Source organism: Carassius auratus, chromosome 24 (genome assembly GCF_003368295.1).
Source record: "Carassius auratus strain Wakin chromosome 24, ASM336829v1, whole genome shotgun sequence".
NCBI classification, from domain to species: Eukaryota; Metazoa; Chordata; class Actinopteri; order Cypriniformes; family Cyprinidae; genus Carassius; species Carassius auratus.
In genome coordinates, this window is record NC_039266.1 from 2,046,981 (window position 1) to 2,074,013 (window position 27,033).

Sequence of the window (27,033 nt, forward strand, 5' to 3'; positions counted from 1 at the left end):
TCTTGGTTCATGGTTCTAAATAAATGCGACTTATAGTCCAGTGTGACTTATGTTTTTTTCCTCATTATGATGTATTTTTGGACTGATGCAACTTATACTCAGGTGCGACTTATAGTCCGAAAAATACGGTAGTCAAATTGTACAAATTCAGAAAACCAATATCTACCCAGCCCGACTCTTTAGAAAGCTACGCCAACTACGGTGTTCACATATTTAAAAATGTATTTATGAGATGAGAGATGAAAGTAAGCACAGAGGAGTTAAAGGAAAGCAGCAGCATCGACCGGGTTACTTAGAGAACATTTATGTATTCAAACACACAACAACACAATGCTAAAGGTGTTTTTGAACAGAGGAAGTCCTCAGCAAGCATAGTACAATTATTTATGATACTTTTGTCTGTAATCATTTGTACATTTGTCGTGTGTGCTCAAGACTCCCAGTGCTGCTAAGGTGCACTAAAGCATAGGAAAAAGGGGAAAGCATAATGGTTATGAGGCTACTGGGTTGCAATGGTAATCTTAGCTTTATTTTTTAAATAACATTTCAAGAAGCAAAACCCACTTGATGGATATAATAAATAATAGTGTAGATTTATAATTTGAAATGTGTACTGTTTCTGAAAATTGTATAAACAAATACAATAAGAAATACTCAGCTAAAACCACTGCAACCCAATCTAACAGTAACAACCTACTGAAGGTCCTACAAACATGGCGCTATGGTGGTGAATGGGTGTGACATTCAATTTGAAAATTGAAAGGTTAAACCTTGAGGCTGTCCAAGTCTCGCTGGTATTTCTCCTTCAGGCTTGTCAGATCTCCATCCAGTGGTTTCTGATCCAGCTCCTCCCTCATGCTGCTCAACTGCATTTCAAGCTCCCGGATTCGGAGGAGCGACTCCCTGCACGTTACCTGATCAGTTCCATCCCCTTCCTCCATGGGACACGAGTCAGCCTCATCTTTATTCTCCACTTGTTCGCTTCTCTCCTCTAGCGAGCAGACGGTCTGGCTGTAGCATTCTTGTAGCTTGCGGAGCTCCTCTCTGTTGGCGTGTTCAAGTTCCTGGACCTTACTCTGAAATTCCTGCTCAAGTTTTTGGATTTGCTCCTTGTGTCTCAACTCAGCATCTTCCATTTCTAGTAGCAGGGTCTCCAGCCTGTGTTGGCTATTGGCAGGACTCTCCATTAGTTCAAGCTCTTTAGTTATCTGCTCCTGCTCGGCCCTTCCCATCTCAACTGCATGCCTGCTCTTGAGCTCTTCTTTCTCCTTATGAAACGCCTCTTCCAGCTGGGTTAAGTTCTGCCGTTGCTCCTGGAGCTCCCTGAGCTTATAGGATAGTTCTCCTCGAAGCATGTTGTTCTCCTCCTGCAAGGAACTGATAGTGCCAGTAAAGCTAAGATGTTCTTTCTCCAAGCAGCTCTGGTAGTGCTTTTGGATGGCTGCAACACTCTCAGCATGTTCCTGGACGAGCGCTGCCATGTTGCGGCTAGTCTCCTGGCAGAGAGAAAGTTCCCTTGTGTGACCTGCTCGCAACCTGCAAGCAACATATGCGACCTGCGCCTGCATTAAAGCTTCTCGCATGCAAGCAGCGCTGGAGTCATCGCGCCACGAGCTCATCTGGATGGCATCCGCAAGTCCAGAAAGTGAATTTTTTTCTCCTTCCTCGCAGATCTTCTCAATTTCCTGAGAGAGACCACGGAGGGCTTTCGCTTGCTTTTTGAGCTCAGCGATCAGATTTTCCCAGCTTGTTTGCAGATGCGATTCTGATTCTGCAGTATAGGATAACATGCCGCCTGCTAAATGTCTGTGGACAATCTCTGCCGCTAAACTCTGAGCTTCCTCAATCTCAATCTGCTCCATATAGGGGACTAGTTCAGGAGGGGCGATGTCACCAAGATGACCAGAATCACTTTGGGTCATACTCTCAATGTAAGCGCATTCGGATGCACTAACAGCATCTTTCACAGCCATGTCCCTTTGTTTCAAAGTCTCGTTCGCCTGGAGCAAGTCCTTTTGAAGCTCATCAAATTTTTCCTGGAAGTTCATTGTCAGATTCTGAAGTGAATAGGCAAGCTCAGCACTAATGCAGACGTTCTTGATGACATCCTGTGAAAAAGCACTATTTGATAGTTTACTCGTCTCAAGCTTGTCCATCTCTTCCAAGAACATGGTCTCCAGCATAAGTTTTCTTGTAAGTACATCAGCATAAACAACTGAGAGACAGCCATTGCAGGTCTTCTTGATGTTTTCAGCATCCTTGTGAATGGAGTTAAGGGCTGACATAATATCAGAGTTCAGGTCTTGCAGAGAGAACCCCATCTTCTCCAGAACCTCAGCTTCGAATGTTAATGTTCTGGCAAATCGCTTTATACCTTCCTGCATTGATTGCATATCTGGTGCATCAAAGATCTGGCACGACTCATACAATGTGCCTCCCTTCCTCATGTACATGGTGGCACAAACCAGACGCTTCTCTACTTCTGCAAGGGTACAAATGAGAGATTCATCAGAACTGGTATCTTTCTGATTACTGAGAATTTCTCTGACTCTTTCTGTGCATGACTCTACTAGTGCCAATGCCCTCTCATATTCCTCACTGTCCTGCTCGCCAAAAGTCTTGTTGAGGAATTTCTGACTGGGTTCATCCATTGATAATTCATCACAGGTTTTAGTTGTGTAGTCCTCCATGGTTGCTCTGGTGCTCAGGTGTTCCTGCATCACTGAAAGATCTGGCTGGTCCCGTATCTTCTCTGTGAGGTGCCTGAGCTTCTCCTCTGTGGCCAATAGCTTGGTTTCCAGAGCGTGTATAATGGAGAGGAACTTCTCTGGATCTCTACACTGCTGGAATGAACTGTCACTGACTACACTGATATCTTGGGACAGGCTCAGGTCATGCATGTGGTCTAGGCTCAGATCTTGTGTCAGATCCAAAGATGTATTTTCTGTCTGGAACTTGTCTGCTCCCTGGGACCGGTGATAGGATTGGCACTGAATGGTGGAAAAGCGAATCCTCTTGCGTTTTACCAAGGACATTTCCGTCTCGGATCTGCTTCTTGCAAGCAGGAGTTGGGAAGTGCTTGATGATGAGGAAACATCATGTTGCATCTCTTTCAAACCATCAAGCAGGTCTTCCTGCGAGCGACAACGTCGCATCCGGAGATCTGCATAACCAAGCCGCAGGGCGTTAAGGTGTTCCTCCAGCTCAGCAATCCGATCCTCTGCAACCACCAGTTTTGCCTGAAGTTCCTGTTCCGCTTTACAAGACTCTACCAGTCCTGGATAATCACACTCCATTTTTGAAAGAAGTTCCTCTTTTTGCTGCAAGCAAAGTTCTGTTTCTTCTAGACTACTGCCTAAGGCTGCCATCTTGATGAGGGCCTCGCTCAAGTCCTGCTCCTTCTGCCTGATTAGCTGCTCGTACATTTCCTTTGTCTGCTTCACTTCCTCTTCCTTCTCTCGTAGCACATGACTTATCCTAGCAAATTCTTCTGAGACACGCTCATACGAGCTCTCAAGAGAGTGATAGTCTGTTTCCACCGTCGTTAAACATGCCTGTTGCTTTCCTACCTCTCGGTCGGCCTCTGCAATCTGATTGAGGAGTTCCTGACAGCGGCACGTAAGCTGGTCACGTTCCTCCTCCAGCCTCCTCACGCTCTCTCGCAGCATTTCCACCATATTCGTCTGCGCCTCCAACTCCTGCTGAAGACGAAAAACTTCCTCCCTGAGTCCCACAGTTTCCATCCCACCGCTCCCTCTCAGCAATGCCTCCACTTGTTCTTGAGCCTCTTGCAGTTGCTCTTCTATTTCACGCCTAATCTCTTCAGATTCCGCCAATCTCCGGGTCAGTCCCTGCCGCTCCCGCTCGTGTTTCTCCTCCAGGCTCCGCTGGTCTTTCCTCTCCCGCTCCTCTCTCATATTTTGAGCTTCCTCCATGGAAATCAGACGTCCCGTGGCCTCAGCGAGTCTCTCTTGTAGCCTCTGCACCTCTTTGTGTTGGTCCCTCTGCAAAGCTTGCTTCTGCTCGAGCTGTCTCAGTTCCTGGCTCTTCTCTAACAAACTTGCCTCGACTTGCCGAAGACGTTCCTCACTCTCTCGCAGCTGCGACCGTAACGTCGTCTCATTGCGGACACATTCTTCCTCACGTTCCTGACATCGAACCCGCTCGATTTTTAGCTCACTACGCATTCGTGCCACAGCCTGCTCACTCGCTATAATATCTGCCATGGCAGCCGTTAGCTTATCCTCCAAGGCCTCGATCTCTGCCTCATGGTGTCCTATTATATCTTTCGCTTCGCTGTAGCTACGCCGCAAGCTGCTAACTTGTTGATTGGCCTTATCCTGCTTCCATCGCTGGGACTCCAGTTCGGACTTTAGATCCTGGTTCAGCTTGCTGAGTCGCTGCCATGGTGCTCGGTGAACCGCAGTACACACAGCATCAGGCGAAGGCTTTGTAGCGGTCGTGTCACTCTTTAAGAGATTAAGAGCAAAAAGCAATTAGTAAAAGGAAGTCTTCTTTTTTTATGGCCACAGACATGATGCTCAACATCTTCTGGGCTGTGGCTGGGAACCCGGGAACATTTGGAGTTAAATTTCTGAAGTTACATACTTACTCAAGCTTTCCACTGTGCTTTTTCAAGATGACATCAAAGATGGAGAGAATGGTGCTCAAAAATGAGGGAAAAATGTGAACAACACAATTAAAAAGGGAAATAAGTGATCTAAAGAGGAACTATCGAATGCAACTATGAAATGCAACCTTGTGTTGATGGATAACACAAATGGAACTGTACAGAAAAAAATACAAGAGGGAACAAGAGAAGGAAGAAGAAACTAATGGAATAACACGACGCCAGATTATTACACCGCAACTAAAGAAAAATGAAAAACAGAGTAATGGTAACACCATGCAAATTATGCAAAGAAGAGAATGACAAGAGATACAAAGCCAAACAAAAAGTAGAAAAGCACAGCTGAAAGCTTGTCAGATGTTGTTATCTTCAGCAAACTTGTAGTTTGGTTACAAGAATTTTAACCAAAACCCAGTCAGAGCCCAGGGAGAGAAAGACATTGCAGTTCAGTTAGTAGCACTCATGCAGTTTCATTAACACCCCAAAAATTATATTAGTTTTGAAATAAAAAAAAGCGAGAGATACAAACACAAACACTACAGAAGATTTAGATTTTTGTTTGTTTTCTGACTAGGTCCAGTTGATCTGTTTGGGTACCTGGAGTACGTATCCTTCCCTGGCACTCTGTTCTCTTCCACGGGCATCCTGAAGTTGCTCCTGTAAGATGCTGTTCTGCTGCTGGAGTCTCGCCAGCTCCCTTTGTGCCTGACCTAACTGTGGACATCAGAGGAAGGCAAAAGATCTGAAATTATTACTTATCAACATTTTAAGATGGAAAATGAGGAAAGAAAGAAATTCTGATGTTTCTTACCTCTTTTTCCAGTGCATTGGTCAGCTCTTGCGGAAGGGCTCTTTCTCCAACAGGTACATTTGAGCTGCCAGTGATCGGTACCTGCTTTTCCTCTCTGAGGGGTGTTGTTTCTACCTGATGCCACCTCTGCTCAATTTCCACTTGGACATCAGAGTTTCTGCGGGCCGTGCTTTGACTGTCAACCTCCTGTGCGACTCTGGCATGATCTACATCCATTCTCACCTGTTCCTGTGGTACTTTATGGGGGAGCTTTGATGGGGGCTCTGCCATCGTTGTCGCATTGACTTTGCCTATATATTCCTGCACAACTTCTTCATCTTGCTGTGGCAACTTATCAGTATGGCTGGTGGTAGTAATCGAAGAAGACGTCTGATGAGAGGAGGTGCTAGAGATGGGAGAGGAGTCACCAGAGGACGTGGAGGAAGAGGAAGATGAGATAATGACTGAAGTGTCTGCCCTCTTTATTGAGGGTGGTCCGCTCTCGTTTTCCTGTCCTGGGCGGAACTCAGACCAGTCGAAGGTTTTAGACCGTCCCTCGCGCTTGTTTACCCGGCTCTTACGGTGATCAGAAGTAGGCACGGAGTCTGTGATGTCCTCGTGTGACTTTTTAGCTCCAACTACAGAGCTGTTAGAGAGTTGCGAAGAGTTAGATGGTGGCTGGATGTAGTTTTGCTCCACATTTGATCTGGTTCGCTCTTCTGGAAGGGAACTGTGAGGCAAAAAGATACTGAATCAATACACTAAGTATCTGAATTACTAGTGGTGTTTGCTAAGGCGAGCATCACAGCTACTACTTCAATGTGTGTTTTATCGCAAAGCATTGAGGCATATGGCATTGTGGGGAAATCTGAATTATTCTATAATTGTGGACATAACTGTAGCAAGATGTGTTGTGAAGATATGTGCAACAGCTGTCGAAAAACACATACCCAAACCGCTGAAGACAGAATGGTTTGATTAATGGGTAGTAGGGTGAGGAAAACCATCTGGTCACTGCATGGCATTCAACTACTGTCAAACATGTCGGTAAACACTCAAGTGTGCCTGCGCTGCAGGGTGCAATCTAAAAATGGGCACTGATGCAATGCTATTTTTTCATCTCCTTCAAAGAAGCAGCTGGTGTAACTTCACAATAGATGGAGAGACACTGGAAAGTCGTGAACATCAAAATGCATTGTACCAGTCTAACCTAACTAGCTGCAAATAACTGTTTAGTTTTAATGCACTAAATTCTTTCATTTAAGGGAAATCTTACAACAAAATTCGCCTTGTTTTTCAATTGGATGATTTTATTACTGGATGATTTTTTTTCTTTTGGGCCAAAAACAATAAGTATCATCCAATAATACATGACTGACAACTTTGAAAACAAATGACTTTGTTAGTTTTTGTTAAATGTCCACAATTAAGAGGTTTAATTTAGGTATATCTAGTGTGAAGCTGACAAAATGTCCATTCGTTCAGACAGGATTTCACACATATGACTTAATCGTCTCGCGTCTGGTTAGCAAGTGGTGTGAACCAGCTGGGAAGTCAAATAAGGTAAATGTGTTAAATGCACTGAATAAATTAAAATCTGTAAAAACGGTCTCAAAAATGAAAAGCCCAAAACAAAACATCAACAACAATACCGTAAATACACTGTCCAAATACACAAAGCGATGGTGTAAAAACTCCAAAATAACCAAACATACATTGCAAAGGCTCTTCTACTCCATTTATCGCATTAATCGTAATAACACCATTAAAAATACTTAATTAACATGCTAAATTAAAAGCTCCATTATAAACAGAGCAGACAACACAGCCAAATGGGAACAGGAATTATTGACATAGCAGACAGAAGCCAGAACATCATAAAAGCACATTTCTACATTCAGCTCAGACATGACAGCAAACACACACATACACACACACACACACACACACACACACACGGTTGTTTTTGTGAAAAGTGTGTTCATCCCATAGGTGTAATGGTTTTTATACTATAGAAACTGTATATTCTATGGCCCTACACCAACCCTACCCCTAACCCTAACCCTCACAGGAAACTTATTTTTTTGCATTTTTACTTTCTCAAAAAAACTAATTCTGTATGATTTATAAGTGTTTTGAAAAATGGGGACATGGGTTATATCCTCATAAGTCACCCTCTCCTTGTAATACCTGTGTCATACCAATGTCATTATAAAGAGTTGTGTCCTGATATATCACAAAAACAAGAGTACACACACACACACACACACACACACACACAGGTTAGAATAAGAACTGGAAATGCCAACCTTGGCATAAGAACCGAAAGTTTCAGAGACACATTTTTCCTGTAACCGAAGCAGGCAAAACACAAGGAAAGAAATTATACATGTAAGTTGGGAACAGAAGAAAAGAGAAATAATTACAAAAAAAAATAATAAAATTGTGGAGTTTGAGGAACCATTTAGGAGACAAAAAAACCTCAAGAGGAAATATGAAAGTTGACATGCGCTCAAATGCTTGGTATGTATGTAAAGTATGTAGGTAAGTATGTACAGTTTATGTAAGGTTGTGGATCTTTAAAGGTTAAATTTGTCATTTCTCTGCCACTAGCCGCAATAAACCGAACTGGTTCACCATTGGACAGACAAACAAGTAGTCCAAGTCCTAACCCACAGCATTAGTGGAGCCAGTGTTGTTGTTAAGCTAGTCGAATAGATTGAAAAAAACAAGGTCCAAAAATGACAGACTTAACTTTAATATATTCTAGAATAGTCTAATTAATACAGAGGGAAGTTTACTGTATAAATGTTTGATGTTCTCTCCTTTTTTTTTCACACTAAACATGATGTAGAAGCTCACCGTGTGACATCAGGAGCGACAGTAGGCCGCATGTTCTTCAGAATGGCCTGAATCCAGTTCCGACGTATCCCAGAAGTCATAGCAGACAGCGTGAATGCCCCTTCCTTACTCTGAGAGGAAGACGAACACATGAAAGATCAGATCAGTTAACACATGCATGACAGTTAAACAAACATTTCTGATATTGCTGTTCAATTACAATACAACTATAAATCCATGTTTTGACCAATGAGTTTCTATAACTGACTTTTCCAGACATGATTGGACAAGGATTATTTAAAAAATAATAATGATAATAATTGAAATATAATGTTGTACTATATTTTTAATAGCTTGCAAACATCCAACAATTCCTAAAATATTTTAGATGCAAAGAAATATACTGTAAACACATATAATAAATTGTCAGAGCATAAAAATGCTATTAATTACAGGAAATCAGATTTGTAATAATTGTAAATATTTTTACAGGCCTAGAAATCACTATTCTTTGATATTTCTACATGCTACGACTGTGGGACACTGTAAATCACAAAATAAATCAACAAAAGAGTGTCACAGGCCTCACATCTTTTATTCAGAAACAATATTATTCCACAAGAAACTGTCCAATCACATATATGAATAAAACTGATATATAGAATAAGTGAAAACTAAGATCAGACGAGGTAGAGGAGTTTCAGACGTGAGTTTAGCATTCTGTATCCAAGGCATAAAGATAGCAGGCTGAAGTTATATTTACAGTTGTTATTCATTTCTTGACTCTGACGCCCCGCTGTTCGTCTGTACACAGAGACGGCCAACGCTTTCTGCTATTTCTGACATCTCTAAAATAACTTTCAAAACAGCACCGGGGAACCTACAGTTATTCGCCACCTCGATGAACAACACAGCATCAAGTACATCTCAACAGCTTTATTAATAAAATACAGGAGCAAGCATTTGTAAATGTAAACTACTGCATTATATTTGTACTTCTTTTGAAGTCTAAGTGGTGCTTGCCTGTGCAAGATTTGATGCCAGGATGTTAAGGTGTCCTGAAGGTTTTTCAATGCACTGCTAGGGCATTATGGGGGATTGCAAAGTGGCCCATATCCAAGCATCCATGTGATATTGTGGTCTCTAGACATGGCCTGGGATTCTAAGTTAATGTTTGTATTTTTTTTTGCATTGACCAGATGAAATATAGAGTCAAATCTCTTATTTGCAATTATAATCCACTAATGCCATGTATGAATTTTAAAGTAAAATTGTTGTTTGAAATAAACCCATTAATTAAAATGGTAATAAGTGATGACAATCTGAAAAATAATGTAATTTTTATATTAAAAACAACTATTTGATATTAAAATACATCTATTTTCCCCATTGTGAAGTCGAAAGAGTTTCAGACGAGCGTCTGATGTGTGGCATTGGACCTGCAGGGTGTTATTTCATAGAGATGTGATGATGTCACCGCTGCTGACAGATCAGGTGACATTAGTGATGAAACAAAGCTTAGTGAGGAACAGCGTTAAGGTTACAGATAACATCACCTCAGCTTTATTTAGGTGGGAAAACATACCATTGCAAACCTACCAGACATATTTGTCTAGCATCAATACCTCAAGAGCGCGGGGATGGGCGGAAACATATATTGAAGTATGAGTTAGGGTTAGCTAAAATAGTCCTGTCTGTTGCCCTGATGTGGTTCATTAAGCAGTTTTGGTAATATACATTATACCAGTCCTACTCACAAGGATTTGGAAGCCATAGTTCCTCTGAACTTGGAATTCGGTCACATCGTAGCACGCTGACAGATCGATCTCTCCGTCCAGATCAGCAGCCTGAGAAACATGAGGGACATCGTTAAACAGTCACATGATCAGAGTTTATTGGCTGATGAAAACACGTACCTCTTCAGCGATGGAGTCGCGGTAGAACCTCAGGCTCTGATCGGTCAGAACAAACCAGTGTTTCTTCCACTGAGAGACGAAAGCAGAACAAACTTTTTGAATAACCTCCATATTAAATATTATTATGCCCTTGTGCTTCATATTAATATGAAGCACAAGGGCATTAATTCCTGGCTTGAAAAGCTCTTTGAAGAAATTATTTTAGACTCACCAATCCATCTTCGTATAGTTTGGTCATCCATCCTTTCTTAAAGTTCAGCAGGTCCGGCTGAAAAATAATAGATGAAATTAATAAACTACCAACATTAATAAAAAAACACAGTGCTGCAACAAATGTTTTTAAGCAGGGACTGTTTATTTAAAATAGATTAAATATTCAATTGAAAAATAAATTTTATTATGTATTTTTAAAATCTAATCCAGTTTGATACTCATTTAATTAAATGCTATAATTCACTGGAAATTGTTTATATAAAAAAAAAATATTGTGTTTTTCTGATTTGTAAGTATATTTTGCCTCTCAAATATAATTTATCTTGTAGCCAGTTCATTTCAGACCATCAGAAAAAAGAATAATATCTTGCCATATTTTATATGTAAGATTTTTGTTCACTATTCATGATATTTAATCTATTTGCTATTTAAAAGGAGTTAGGGAAATGTTGTTTTAAAAAACTTTGCATGCAATTTGAAACACACAAACACCTTTGAATAAGACATTTAAGAGTTAACATCTCTTAAACAAAAAATAATGTAACTCATGCATTAAATATGCAAAATATTAGTACAACGCAACAAATATGTATATTCAGGAGAGTCTGCATTTAAAACCCAGTCAGAAGGGTCCCGCACAAATACAGGCAGTGGCACCTCACAAAGCAGTATACAAACTAATCTACAACCTAAAACACCACAACCAATAATAATACAAACCCTCTACCATCTAATGCAGGTGTTTAGAGCAGATCAAGTCAGGCTGAGATCACACCCACCGGCCGTTTGCTAGTTAGCCGTTAGGTTCACAGTACCTTAGTCTTGTTGAGTTTCATCTGTGACCTGTTCTTCACACGCTTCTGACTCACATGCCGTCTTTCTGTGTGTATGAACATGAATCTGTGTTCTCGTGTGTGTGTGTGTGTGTGTGTGTTTGGGCATGTGTCGGGGTCTCTGGTCCTAACACTCGAGCGAATGCTATTTATAATCAGGGGTGGTGTAGTGGTTCTGTGTTGGGTTCGTATGAACGAAGTACTAACAGCTGAAACACACAGACACTCCTTATAAATAATTATGCTGTGTTCTTAAGAGCAATTAACAATAGAAGAATATTTTATAAACACACTTAAGTTTATATGACACTAGCATACATATTTTTATTTTAAAAATTATAAATTAATTTCATATTTTTTATATAAAAATATGTATGCAAGTGTCATATAAACTTAAGTGCGTTTATAATTTATTTATTTTTTATTTAAAAAATGTTCTATGTTGTATGAGTACTATGCCATACTTTTTTAATTTTGCATGTAATGCGGTCTAATTCTAACCAACAATGTAAAGGTGAAATATTTATTGTGAAAATCATAGTCATAGACTCTTGCATCTTAATGAACTACAGCAACACAAAAGGAAAGCTGATCCAGAGGTCAAGTAAGTCTTTGGTCATGCACATCAGTTTTCAAAGGCCCCCTTTGGGACTTTCACACTGTAATGTACATTAAAATATGACACAGACATGCACAACAAATTGTTTCTGACTAAAGTCATAAATTAAATGACGATGATACTGAAAGATGTGGCATTATTTGAAAAGAAACTCAACTTATTCTTAATGAAAAAAAATGACATTTCTATATATTCACAAAATGTACAATATGGTGAATTTTTCACTGATTTTAATTCAATTAAAATAAATAATTACTTTATTTAAAATAATAAACAAATCATTTTTATTTGATTTATTTACTATATTTTTAATTAAATTATGCCTTATTGTTCACCTACATAAGTTACATTTGTTTATAATTTAATAAAATAAAATAAAACTAAATCTAAAATCATGATACCTCACGATCATGTCATGCATCATAACCAGTGCTATATGATAAAATACATTAATGTATACACAAAATTGCAATTAAAATTCTTGTAAATTATAGCCACGATTTAAAGACAATGATGTATGTTATATGTGTAGTCTTACAGTCATGAGTGTCTCTGTGGCTCTGCGATCCAGACTTTTGGCCCTGCGATAACCAGCTAGTGAAGAACCTTCATCTGTCCGGCCTTTAGATGAATCCAGTGAAAATTCCTATAACAGATTAAGAAAGAGATGAGAAATTAATGAATTCAAGGAAATTTTACTGCTATTAGGCCTTCTTGAAATTTCATTACAAAACATACAGTGACAATCCAATTGGATGAGATTAAAAGCTCTTAGAACTGGCAGACTGCTTTAACAATACAAAGCAATTCACTGAACATTAAAAAATTTTTGTTTATTCATTACTGCACACACAAAGTGCTAAATACTGCAATTTATACATCAATTTCAACAGATGCAGTTAAATCAGAAAAAAAAAGTTAAATGAGTACCTGTTTCTGATTGGAGAGGCGTCGCTCATTGCGTCCTGCTCTCTGATTGGCTGTTTTAGAATAAGAAGGGGCGGGGTCTGTTGAAGAATTAGTTGTGTCCATTTGCTCTGGAGTGCTGATAGTGTCATGACACTCAAATCTCTCGATGACCTGTGAACGTCTGCTGTAAAAAACACCCAGAGAGGTCAGAAGAGAAACACAGGGAAAATATTGCATAAACACATGCTTTCCTTTCATCACAGATCTCCATACTCTATCTCTGACTCCAAGAAAATGCTATAAACTATAAAGTTAAATGCAATGGATAATTCATTAGGCTGGTAATGCACATACATAATAAAAATTTTCATTTTCAATAATAAGCAATAAATGCACTCAACATTTCTGTCTAACACTGAGGGATGTTTACATCTACTGAGGAAGGATGCTGGAGAATATTTCATGGAAAGATGGGAAAAACATTTCCTCTGTTCATTTCTGGTCAGTCAGCTGAAACTGACCATTGTGAATGACCTTGACACGGTCATAAATCAAACAGGAAATGTGGCTGGAAGTTGTTTCTCACTGTTTTCCCTCTATTATGATGTTAAAGCTCTCTAGATTGCCTCAGAATGGCTCTGTTTTAATGAATTACATTCAAAGCTGATGTAATGTAATTATAGCCATCTTTTTTATAATGCAGCAACTCTTTAGTGTTTGAGCCTGTAAGGCTTTTCTCAACAGCGAGTATCTGAGATGTTAGCATGTCACTGATTTGTGATTGTTTGTCTTATAAGAGCAGATGGTAGAGCAGAGGGACAGACACAGGAAACCAGCGACAAGAGCCATGAGCCGAACCCCAGACAGAAATCAGTCTTTGTCCCTGTGTACACCCATGTGTTAGTAACAATTCATCTTTTACACCTGTTTCACACCGAAATGAAGCAGCAGCATACATGCATTGTTTTCACACAGCCTTTCTGATGCACAGAACTAAAATAATTCATTAAAATACATAATGTCTTTACTTAAAATAGATAAATTAAGATAATTTTCTTTCACCCCTTCATATTTACCAACATAATGGTTCCATTTTATTGTTAATTTAATTAGAAAAATTAGAAGAATTACATCCTAAAACCTTCTACCTCTGTATCACAACCATTAAAATACAACGCTATTTGATATGACATTACCAAAAATACAATACTGTAATTAAAAAAATATTTTATTTATAGCAATACACTAATGTTTTTATATTTATTTGTGTGTTATGAAAATTCTGAAATAAATTACTAGAATTTAATGAAATTTTAAAATATATTCAAATAGAATACATTTCTTTTTAATTGTAATAATAATCATAATATTACTGTTTTTACTGTATTGTTTAATCATATAAATGCAGCCATGGTGAGCAGAAGAGACTTCTTTAAAAAAAAAAAAACTTAAAAGTTCCACAATTTTATTAACAGAACTGTACTTATATAAAAGCTATTTGTTATACATAAAAAAATAATAAATATATATATACATTATATTTATTAATATGAATATGTATTATAAATTATATATACATATATATTAAATATATATACATATATATTATATATATATATATATATAATATTATTAAATATTTATTTGGAGGGGCCCGAGAATTATTATTTAATAAAAGTATCTAAAATCAAATTTACATAATCACATTTACATTTAAATGGTACAAATCTCAGCTAAATACAACTTAAACCCTAAGGTCAGGTTATAAACTGCTTAATCATCTATGCATCACTGTGCTGCTTAGGTGGCCAAAATAAATAACTATGTGCTGCTTGCGTTGTGAAAAAGGCCTTTGTTTTTATGTCTCTGATTCTGAGATGTACGTGTGTGTTATAGATTGGCCCCAGCAGGTGGAATGAAAGTAAGCAGTGGGCGTGTCAGTGGGCGTGGCAGGGCGCGGCACAGGGCAGGAAGTGCAGAGTTTCAGAAGAATCCCTGAAAAAAGAGAAGAAATAGATCAAATAAAAAGCATGAGAGAGAGAAAAATCTGAAATGAGAGGAAAACAGTGCAGAACATTTTAAATCGCAGATACAGAACTGAACTGCACAGCATTCAGGACTGCACTGAGATTCCAACAAAATGTAAGAGAGAGTAGGCTGGAAGTTCAGTTCTACACAGTGTTCACTAGGTGGCGCTAAAGCTGCGAGAATGAGATGAATGTAATGATTCTGAGTTTCTGCATTGGCTTGTCCTGACTCTCACTGACAGATTGTTCCTGCCGGCTCCAGCAGGTGGAGATATAACCTTCACGCTCGCTCTGAGACGTAAACACAGCAGGCGTGTTGGCTCGGATTGAACGAGCAGATTGTGTTCATACTGCAGGGGAAGTAGCTGCGTATCTTTAGTTCCCTGTTCAGAACTGTCTCTCCTCAATTACAATCAGACTACGAACTAGGTTAATGATGCTATAAAACATGAACGTCTCTTAACAAACGCTTCATTTATTTAAGTAGAATGTGTGTGTCATTGGCTCTGGTACAAACTCTAATGACTTATCTACCTAGACAGCGTTTTTAGGCATCATTATCACAGTACCAATAATAGATAATGTAACCTTTCGCATAAATTAAATTATAAGATTATTGTACTGAAAAGTACAGATAGACTCTAAATGCAACTTTATTTGGGTGTGCTGCGTATTTTTGTGCCAGTTAGAGCATCAAGTAATTAACTTAATGTTAATAACGCAATTACATTTCTTCTATTGGAATACACTGAGAGCAAAATGTATTTTATTCAGAATGGATGAAAAAAACACATTTAATTAAAAAATTAATGATTTAATGGTAATTTTGTTATAATATTACTTGTTAATATTCATTTTAATATTTTTTTAAAAATATAATTGATATTAGTTTGAAATACTGATATTATTATTTAAAAATATTATTGATAATAATATTATTTGTGTTATTCGTTAATTATATTAATTTCTATTATTAACCCTTTAAATATGGGCATTAAGCCTAAATATTAATACACAGTTAACTGAATCTTAAAAAACAAAAAATTGATATATCAAGCTTTTATGGCTCATATAGTATGATATAGAAGAAAATGTAGTCAGGATTATATTCAGAAGCCATAATTGAGCAAAGACATGCAATTTGGTGCAGTATATAATGTTGATCATTTAGTAGAAATTTGTGTCTCAAATGATACAGGAGGCTCAGAAAACCAGACTACTGGAATCAGCTGAATGTGTTTTAAGTGCTGTTTAAAGGCTGGGAACACACCAAGCCAATGGTTGGCCGTCGGTGAGAAGCTGTAAAGCTAGTTGTGTTGAATCAGCATCGAGGCGAGTGAAAACTCTTTAGACTGGATCTTCAGTTTACTGAATGAGTCAGTGTCTGAGAATTAAAGCAAAAGTGATGAAAACTAGCAAGTAAACAGAACAGACAGAAGGCTTATCTAATGTTACGTGATCATTCCATTTTCATAATAACATGAGGTGCTTAAAATGAAGAAATTTATCAACATAACTGATATTCAAAATGGTGAGCAACCGGTGCTTTGTTTACGTTTCGTCTATCTGTGTATATCTCGTATATCTTTGTTTCGGGTTCTCCTTTTGAATGACAGCTGCTAATGTAGACAGCTAATTCCTCTCACGTTTGCAGTTCTTTGTATCAAGTTATCTAGTTCTAGTTAGTATCTAGTACTTAATGTACTGTATATGGTTCTTTGAAGTCGGCTTGGTGTGTCCCAGCCATAAGCGTGCCAATTACAAGAGCTGCCACTCATGTAGAGTTTTCAAATCAGTTACTCATAAAGATGCTGTCTAAGAAGATAGTGTTTGGAACAGAGCCTTTGCATGTGAATGAAACCGTACAAGGTCATCACCTGCGTTCACGTCCGAACAGCCGTTCCACTTCCTCCCTGCCCGGGCTCCTCGTGCGTGCTCGCAGCTCCTGCCGTTTCTGACTGGATCGGTATGCATCCCGGTGACTGAGTCTCCGTGCTCGGGGCACATCTGCCAGGGTGGCATAACCCTGCACACCTCGCCCCGCCCTGCCCGAGGCTCCGCCCACACAGCTCTCCGGACCCTGCTCAGAGTCTATAGAGCTCTGAGAGGAAGACAGGGACGATGGGAGGACGTTTGCATGTGAGTTTGGACTGGAGAGCCGGTCTGGGCTGGGAAGGGGACAGAGAGTTGCATCCGAAGAGGGCGGGGAATCCAGCGCTAGAACGTGCTCCTCTGATTGGCGGAGTCTCTGTGTGTTGTGTTTGTGAGCGCAGGCGTTATGTGCAATGCTGTAAGTCTGTGTGCTAGCAAGGCTGTGTGGGTCATGTGACGTGTGTTTGTGTGAGCTGATTGGAGAGCTGAAGAGCTTGTGATCAGAGGAGAGATACCTGGAGCGAGAGGAAGAGGAGGATGTGGTTGAGGAGGAAGAAAGCAGATGCTGCTGTTGCTGATGTGGTGGTGGTGAAGGCTCTTGCTCCTTCTGGCGATGCTGCTGCCGTTCCTCATCATCTTCGGGTTTCGATTTTTCCAGCGAAAAATATCCACTCTCCACCCGTGGCTTACGACCAGCACTTGCATTTCCTGAATCTGAGCGTGAGAAAGAATGAAAAATCACAGTCAGTACCTTTATAAAAATACACCAGGGTAACATTACAGCTGCCAAAATACCTAGTTACTACTGCAAAATCATACTAAATGAATCTGGGATCTCTTTCAAGCCAGTGTAAGACGTTTTCAAAATCTGTCATTTAGTTTAATAACAAGAGTGGTGACTAACAGCAGGTCACCGCAGTTTTATTGAGGTAACAATCACTGTAGAATTTTGTCTGAAATGATGGTTACTGTGGTTTTTGTGATGGCAGTGGGCAAATGTAATTAAATGTTCTTTTCTGTGTTTACCCAGAAATCTGAGGTCAACTGATTGTATTATGTGTGAAGTGGACATTTTCCTGTAAGATCAAAAAAGCCAGTTTCCTGGGGATGTAAATCATTTTTATAATCACATGTATTGAACATGATGGCATGTGACGCTACAGTCAGAGTAGATATTTAACAAGATATTAAGAAGAAAATATGACCAAAACTCACCACCACAACATAATGCAAGTGTCTGCCCATTTTTTTTTAGAGGCCTTGGTTCAAGAAGCATTTTTCCCATTCATTTCTCTCAGAGATTTTTAAAACCTCTTTGTTTAAGAGTTATAAGCCATGAACAGAACCAACTAGCCATAAATCACAACAGTACAAACTGATTTGAAGCAAAAAATAAAAATAAAAATGACAGAGGCACAAGAATGTGACCTTAAAGGCTTTAATCAGGGAAAGAACTACAATCCCATGAGGCACTGTGAATGACAATTGAAAAATGAATGTAATACTATTGATTGTGTATTTAGAAAACATATTTTGCATTTATTGCAAAATATGCACACATATACAAATATTTAAGTAGACTGATTATGCCATTTGCAGTTAGTTGACTGGTGCTTAGGGCCCTATCATACACCCGGTGCAACGCAATACACTTTGTGTTTAGATCATTAAAATAGGGCCCTAAGAGTTCTTCTCGTTGTATTTTCCTTGTTTTAATTTTCTGACTGGTGCCAGAATCAGGAGTAATGCACTTTTAACACTAGAAATTTTGCTTTTTAGGATGAACAGTTCAAATAATGCAAACTGATGTCTTCACCAAACAACAAACTTTTAGCTAACAGTGGGTCTGTCTTTAAAGGTCCATAAAGTTACAAATGAATGGGATTTTTACTTTTGGAACTTGCTACAATGTTGTGGGTGGTTGCTATGAAGTCGCTAAGGTGTGTCGAGTGGCTGTTTGAATAGAATGTTTCTGTACTATTTTTCAAATTTGAATTTAAAATGTATTTTGTGGATTGCAAACTTTTTTTCGGTTGAATGACTGGCACCCAGGTTCACACAGCATGTCATAACCTTGTTTTTGTTCATTTCTAATGAATTCTGAGTGTTGGTACCCAGCTGACTCAGGCTGCCGGTGCTGCAGCTTGTGGGTAAACTGGCTCGACTCCATGTTTCCTCCTGCCACAGGGTGGCCCTGGTGGATGGCACTCGCTCTGCGTGAGCTATAGTGCTGGGGAGACACACCATACTGCTGCTGGTACTGGTGACCGTCACCTTTGCAGGACCTGGCTCCTGAACACAGAGAGAAAGAAAGAGACATACAGACAAGCATAATATTTAACTAACCCATAGTCAAGAACAAAGAGCTCTTTGATGTCAAAAACACCTGTGTGTATGTGTGTGTGTGCAGACAGATACACACATGAATGTAACTGTCTAAACTTGCAGGCTGATAACAAATGAGCTATTGTGCCATGATTTCATACACACGCTGATTTACACTCAGCACCACACCCCACACTAAACACACACTCGCAGATTAGAGTCTGTGTCTTTCCTGTTTCCACCTGACCGCCCACTAATACCTTTTTGATTAAATCATAAAGTCACTCAGTGCATTTTTCTGCATGAAACCAAACACACACACACACAAACACACGCCTGCGTGAGCCACCCAGCGTCCCAGCAGAAGCACACACATGAGAATCATTTACTAGATAAATTACAATGAGGTTTCCAAAAACACCCAGAATTCATGTATTGATCAGATCCGTGTGCTGCACTCTGATTGGTTGGATCATGCTGGTCCTGGACTTACAATAAAGCCATTGATGTTCTGCTGGGAGCAATGACCTGTTAGCAGATCAGCAGCCTGACAAAACACAGGTCAAGAGGTCAGGGCAGATGTAAAGCAATCCTAACGCTACAAACACAATCTGCTTAAAACGCTTCATTAATGTATTAATTAGAGGATTGAGCAACAGAGTGCTGCGCAGGACAAAACTTGACGGGCGGGTAGAGACTTGTGTGTGCGGGATCTGGGAGAATAAGGGTGTACTCAACACTAGGCTATCTTAACAGTGCCTGAACGCATTTGACCCAAAAGCCAAGTTCGTTTGACTAGTGTGATCACTCCGTGTCATTCATTTAGCCGTCCTTGGCTCGGTTGGAAAAGGTGGGACAGAGTGCGGTTCAGTTGGGCCTGCATTCTTAGGTCCTCCCCAAATGCTCTCATTGGCTGAGATGGTCTTGACAACCATCCCAAGCCAGTACTGATCAACATCCCACCCTCTTATATAAATATATATATCAACTTTTCTCCTAATTTATGTCCTGGTTTTCCAAGCAAACTAAGCCAATAAACCATATTATCTAAGGAATATGAATAAAGGATTTTCTGAGCTACCGGTGCATGAAGATGAAGAAACACCTTCAGACTCCAGAGTAAGATCTTTTTGCAGTCATTCACCAAATGAGGTGAGTGAAAAACTTTGTGAGGTTTTGCATGTAGGTGTGTGTGTGTGTGAGTTTGTAATTGTAGTTCAAGAATAAAGACAAATCTCATGATTTGTACAGCAAACCTCACATCTGTTACAACCAGACGAGGACACTAATTCCAAACTCTAATAGATACAACACTGGTCTTTTTAATTTTGGTCTAGTGATGGTTTAGCTGGAGGACTAACAAGTTACCCAGTAATATACTGGCAAAAATGCTTGCTGGTTAAGCTAGTTAAAGCTAAAACTAAAACGTTTAAGCTGATTTTAAGTGACTAAATGATTCATCTGGGGTGAAATTGTTCTTTTAAAACCTCTCGAGTATATACGTGTACCTGTGGCGTTGGTGTTTCCACTTTCCGTTTCTTCTTCTGGTTTTGTTTGTTGGTTCGTGGGAACACCATCAGAGCCTCCTGCCACCTTAAGACACAAACAACACTTGGGAATTATTTCAAAACACAATTAGTTAATAATTGCTTATATAATTATATAGTCTGAATGATGAGTGTAGTTCACTAATTACAATCAGTGAGTGATAATATAATTTATGTTTTAAAACCAAACCCATATCAAGCTTTACCAGATGAACAAATGAGATAAACACAAATTTTCCTTTTAATTAGGATCATGACGTTCATAAATAAAAACTCTTTTGTGTTTCTTGCCAGTTTTGACATCTCGATTATAAATTGCTTGATATTGCACATTTGTACTGTAAGTCACTTTAGATAAAAGCGTCTGCTAAATGAGTAAATGTTAATGATTAAATGCATGCAAGTCACAATCAAATCTCCAATAGTTCAAAGTGAGAATGTGCATGCAGAAATGAAAGGGAAAAGATGTTTTTTACTCAAACATAATTAATCGTGGGATGTTAAATTTACATTTTTGTCCCTCAGAAGCTCATCACATCATATCTTATGATAAACTGTGACAAAATATCTTATGATAAACTGTGAGATATGAATGAATGATGCTTCATCTGTGTGTGTGTGAGACTCACCCATGTATGATCTCTTTGCTCTCAGCACGTATGTAATGGTCTTTCTCTGGCGTGCAGATGCACAGCGAGTGTTTCTGACCCGTCCGGCTCTCACCGTCCACAACATCCACACACTGATTCAGGTTTATGGTGCCCTGTGGAAGAGTGCTGGCCTGAAACACACACACACACTCAATTAGATACATAAACACATTTGATAACAATAATAAATGTTTCTTAAACAGCATATCAGAATGATTTCTTAAGATCATGTGACACTGAAGACTGGAGTAGTGATGCTGAAAATTCAGCTTTGATCACAGGAATAAATTATATTTTAAAATATATTCAAATAGAAAATGGTTCTTTTAAATTGTAATAATATTTCAAAATTATTCTGTTTTACTGTATTTTTAATCAAATAAATGCAGCCTAAGTGAGCATTCAGAAACATTAAAACTGACTCTTGAGCTGCAGTTCAAGCTAAATATATCCAATCACACGTGTTATGTCTGATTTTAATCAAGTATGTCTACATAAATAATGTCATGAATAATGTTTTGTACAAAAAACCTCAACAACAACAAAATCTCCAATTCATCATTTGACGAAGTCAGACAAGATGTGTTTGATTACACGGGTTTAGTTTGATGAATGATTTATGAATTACATAAAATAAGAGCATATTCTTTTAGAATTATTAGGTTAGGTTATTCTAATTATAATTGGCTTAATATCAAATCAACAGAAGTCTATGCTACGTGCCCAAATTAGGGAGGTAGTGTAAGTAAACGTGTGTGTTTGTGTAAACGTGGTGCACATGACCTCCCTCAAACACACACCACAAAAACACCACAAACTGGTTCATTCTCTCTGTATTTGTCATTCCCTGACGATCTCATCCAAGTTTCTCTCTCACCTTCTTTCACAACATCTCTCGATATTTTACTACTTGTTCAAGACTAGTTGCAAAATTCCTTCTTTGTTGTGCAGCCAGCATTAACACACTCTCTCTCTCTCACACACACACACACACACGCAAACACACACACACACACACACACACACACACAATAACTCTTTCAATGGGAAAGACTGACACACACAGAAACAGTGACCAAGCAACACACACATACTCATCAGAAATTTGGAAAGACGAACAGCACAAAACCCTGAAAAAAAGAAAAAAAACAGGCGTTTCTTTTCCAAGGTTGAGTTTCCAGCTTCCTTTTAATGGCTTGTTTACCATGTTTCACTCCGGTGCTGCTGTTGAACGAGTTTGTTTGTTTTAAAACCACTGATGACACGATGCCGACACGTCTGAGTGATGACAGCGGAGGTGCAGATAAGGCTGCTGAGGCATCATGGGACAAATTCAAGTTCCATAAAAGAGACATCATCCATTTTTAAAGAACTGTGGGGGGTTTTAGTCTACGTAATAATCCCAGCAGGGTTCACTCGCAGCCAGAAAAACCCTTCACCTCCCTTATCATGTGGCCTAACCAAACCTGACATCTATCAGCTGCTTGCTTTCTGTTTTTCAGAGTGAACTGCTTCATATAGTAACATATTTATTATGACATACCTTCTGATTGAGCATTTTCATTTCTTATTCAAAAATACTCTTCGCAGCATACATTGAACTGTTCATGTTCAAAGTCAACAAACACATTTTATTACAGACTGATTTTCTGTGAATCATATTTGCAGATCAAAGTTCCTCGAGCACAAATATTGTGTTTGACTTCTGCCCTCTATTTACTGCCAGACTAGTTCCAACTAACTAACCACCGCTGAACTCGTTCATCCACCACCTGTGCTCATTGTGGTGCTACATATTTAAAATAATAATAATAATAATAATAATAATAATAAAAAGTGACATTTAGATCTGGAACCACGTTTGAAAGTATATGTGCTCCTGCAGTTTAACAAATTCATTTAAAAAAGTATTCATACTCTATGTAGTTCACTAATAAGTTCATTAAAACTTCCAGTTTTAAAAGTAATTTTAAATTAAATTTACATTTTAAAATTTAAATTGTAATCATTGTAACATTCTATAATTCACCTGAAAAAAAAAAATTATATATATATATATATATATATATATATATATATATATATATATATATATATATATATATATATATATATATATATATATATATATATATATATTTTTTTTTTTTTTTTTTTAAGTTTAAAATAATTGTACTTTAAAAAACTAAACATTATTTTCAGGTGAATTATAGAATGCTACAATGATTACAGCAGGGCACTTCTTGAAACTTTGTCAACTAATCATAAAAAATATTATCTAGATCACCTTTGACCTAAATGGTTAAATGGTTTATTTAATTTAAGTTAAATAAAAAAATTGTGGACACACTTTATTTCAAAGTCCAATTCTCACTATTATCTAACATATTTGTCTCAATAAACTAATCTGATTCTTATTAATACTTAGGTAGTTGTTTAAGTTTAGATATGGGGTAGGGTTAAGATATCTTAAATATGGTCATGCAAAAAAAAAGGAATTAATAAGCGCTTATAAGTCAATTCACCTTTATTTATATAAGGCTTTTAACAAAAGAGATTGTGTCAAAGCAACTGAACAACATTAATTAGGAAAAAAGTGTGTCAATAATGCTAAATGACAGTTAAAGGCAGTATAAGTTCTAATGAACATCCAATATGCTAGAAATATTAATGCTAGATAATAGTGGGAATTGGTTCTTAGGAAAAAGTGACTATATTTTATCAAAAAAACCCAGTTTGGAAATCTCTGGTCTAAACGGTTAATAAACTAGGAAAAGAAAGACATGCGAATGAACTGGGAACGTTGTGATGATGATGATAAATCGCATTAAAACTCCTCTAGTGCTGCTCTGCGTCCCGTTGTCTTTAGAGAAGTGTCTCTGGGAACGCTGCCCGACTGACTGAGCGTTTTTTTACGCATCACAAAGAGACTGCTGAATCTGTGTTCAGCAAAGCCATGTCCACAGGTCAGCATCAGGGGGCGATTCTGGTGAACGGGTCACTGAGAGCAGGCATTACAGCATGTGCGTTCAATAACCGGCCGTTTAATCGCAACACAAGCATGCATTCACACACAGATGCAACTGGTCTGAAAATAGCAGCCAGGCTTCTGTTGTAATCTTCCTCTCATCCTGTTCTTCCCTCCTACACATGTCTCTCTCTTTCTCATGGCTCTAAGTCCAACGGGGGCGGACAGCAGAGGAAGAGGAAGGTGAACGAGAGGATGATAGGGAGACGAAAAGGCTGTCAACTGATTTTAAATATGCAGCTAAATTAATTATGTAGCCGAACATGCTGATTAATTCATGAAAGTACTCCACTCATTGCATACATCACCCACAAAATAATACTAAATAAGCACCATCCTACATTTTTTTCAATTGAATATCATGTTTCAAATTATATATCACAATTTCATATTCACTTTAAAGTCCATTTAAAATTAAATTTAATGTTGTTGTATTTCCTATTGAGATGTACAAACCCGTATATTGGGTCAGTTTACCAGATGTCGAATGCTTATTTGGTGACAAGGTTAACATTTGTAAACAACATCGGTTAACATGGATAATACTTTTAAGCATTTATTAATCTTTGTTAAATGTACATTTAAACATTCATTAATATATCATTAAAATTTAAAGGTTGTTAATTTTATTTAATGGAGCTCAGCTAACATGAACTAACAGTACAGTTCGATTTTTTATTAAATGATATTATCAAAGATGAATAAACACTAAAAAAATGTGTTGCTAATTTTTAGATAGTGATAGTTAATGTATTAACTAAAGTAACTAATGGGAATTTATTTAGCAAACATAAGTAAAAGAGAGAAGTGGTGCAATTGATCATTAATCTCACAGTTCGGATCATATTACATGTTTTGAATCACAGATCGAGTAATTTTCTTTATTTTTTAACACTAAGCACTTCATCGGGACCACAGCAAAAACTAATTGCTTAATATTTTCACAGACAAGTGAACAGTCCGTAATAAAATGAGAACAAATAAACAAATTATAACAAAAAAAAAGGGACAGTTTAAGAGAGTCAGTGGGGTCCAAACAACAACAAACTTCCTCTGTACTGACAAAAACACAGTCATGTTTTCATAATATCTTCTTTTGTGTTCTGCTGAAGAATGAAGGTTGGTTTGGAGAGACATGAAAGTGATTAAACAATGACTGAATTCTTCCTTTAATGTTCGGAATAATCCTTGATGGTCCTAAACAAGCCTTTCTGCTTATTTTTCAGTAGATTTAGGGGTTTCTTAGACATGTTTTCTAATATTCACCGCTACATTCTGTATAGTAAGGTTTGAGTGGTCATTATGGAAACACATGCTGAAGAGCAGCTCTAAATATAGTGTGAGACTCTAAACGTGTTCAAGCATTAGGCGTCCAGTCCACACCAGACATCCTGACCTCTCACGAGACCTTTTCATCCACTTCAGCACCTGTTTCTGAAGGGACCGAAACCCTGCTGATGACATCACAACACACACTCACACGACAAAATCATCTGCATTAGAAAGCATTTCAAGAGGGTCTGTGTGTGTGTGTGTGTATGTGTGTAACAAATAGCAGTGCTGTTAGTCTGAATTAAACAACAACTCTATCTGTGTTATTTTAATATTATTTGTGTGCTATTACAGAATTTATTAATGTTTTGAACTAGCTTTTTATTTCCATCTTTTATCAATTTTAAGTTTTAGTAATTTTGTTTCATGTGTACGTCATTTTGATTACTTTTAGTGTAGTTTAATCTTTTTTCAATTTAGTTTTATTTAGTACTTCAGTTTAAAATTAAATTTTTTGTAGGCAATGCAACATTTCTCATTTTCATTCAGGTTTTTCATGTGATAGTTATATCTTAATTTCAATTACCATATATAAGTTGCTTCATATTAATTACATAATTACATATTACAATTACATTAAAACACTTAAAATGCAGAAATTCACTTTATTTCTTATTTAAATGTGCTGCAGGGATTCCCAAACTTTTTTTTTTTTTGTCAGCAGAACATCTTTCACTTAATATATTTACTTCAAGATTTTAAGGTAACTAATTTTTTTTTTTTTTTTTACATTTTCATGTTCACCTAACAAATGAAATTTTTAATGTAATGGTTTTATGATTTAATTGATTGCTTTTCATTAAACTTGATGTAATAATGCACTATAATGTTGTTTCTAACAACAAATAGAATATATTTTCTTATTTTAATACAAGATTATGCTTTTAAATAATGTGTTAAACGACTAGGGTCAAAAGTAATCCAAAAGTAATCCAGAAGTAGTGAGATTATATTACATAAAATGTGTAATGTAACAGATATCGTTACTAACTACAATTTTATTCATGTAATTTGCAATCAGTAATGGACTATCACTCGAATATCACGCGATTTCACGCGAGAAATATCACGCGATTTTCTCATCGTTTCTAGGAGTTAGCTCCGTAAAAATGTTTTCGAATACAAAAGGTAAATTATTGAAGCTGTGACTACTTTTTATTAGTCGTGTTGTTTTTCTTGTTTCATGTGTCAAAGTAATGATCAATCTACAGGTTATTTAGTGCTTTAACACATCCTAAAGTTTGCATTTTCAATTTTTTTTTATATAAAATTAAATCGAGTTTAAATGTCAGGAGTTCCTGTCGGGACGAAAGTAACAGTTGTTATAGTTTTTTTGTTAACAGTTGTTACAGGTTTTAGCCATATCTTAGCCTTTACACCTCCACCTGTGAATTTGCAGTGTTTCCAGATGTTTTAATGCACATTTTTAATTTATGCATAAAAACAACTGGATGGAAACATAAATAGGCCTACTGTTACATTGTGTTTAGAGTTTTTTTTA

At 37.6% G+C, this 27,033-nt stretch overlaps 1 protein-coding gene across 15 annotated transcripts in view; it reads right to left on the minus strand.

The window, feature by feature from the left end:
- mprip (myosin phosphatase Rho interacting protein) overlaps positions 1 to 27,033 on the minus strand; it is a 43,561-nt gene that overhangs the window by 6,921 nt on the left and 9,607 nt on the right. For 4 of the 15 annotated variants that reach the window (XM_026200552.1, XM_026200550.1, XM_026200556.1 and 1 more), the window contains exons 4-18: positions 21,152 to 21,303; positions 20,484 to 20,568; positions 19,469 to 19,522; positions 18,765 to 18,942; positions 16,656 to 17,364; positions 12,773 to 12,935; positions 12,381 to 12,488; positions 10,389 to 10,445; positions 10,178 to 10,246; positions 10,019 to 10,108; positions 8,283 to 8,392; positions 7,730 to 7,768; positions 5,442 to 6,150; positions 5,228 to 5,344; positions 771 to 4,469 (exon numbers count right to left, since the gene is read on the minus strand). In XM_026200552.1, coding sequence (XP_026056337.1) covers positions 771 to 4,469; positions 5,228 to 5,344; positions 5,442 to 6,150; positions 7,730 to 7,768; positions 8,283 to 8,392; positions 10,019 to 10,108; positions 10,178 to 10,246; positions 10,389 to 10,445; positions 12,381 to 12,488; positions 12,773 to 12,935; positions 16,656 to 17,364; positions 18,765 to 18,942; positions 19,469 to 19,522; positions 20,484 to 20,568; positions 21,152 to 21,303 — 6,339 coding nt within the window. Of the gene's footprint in view, positions 1 to 770; positions 4,470 to 5,227; positions 5,345 to 5,441; positions 6,151 to 7,729; positions 7,769 to 8,282; positions 8,393 to 10,018; positions 10,109 to 10,177; positions 10,247 to 10,388; positions 10,446 to 11,205; positions 11,508 to 12,380; positions 12,489 to 12,772; positions 12,936 to 16,655; positions 17,365 to 18,764; positions 18,943 to 19,468; positions 19,523 to 20,483; positions 20,569 to 21,151; positions 21,304 to 27,033 lie in introns of those variants that run through there. The other 11 variants (XM_026200564.1, XM_026200563.1, XM_026200560.1 and 8 more) reach the window with 10 other exon arrangements.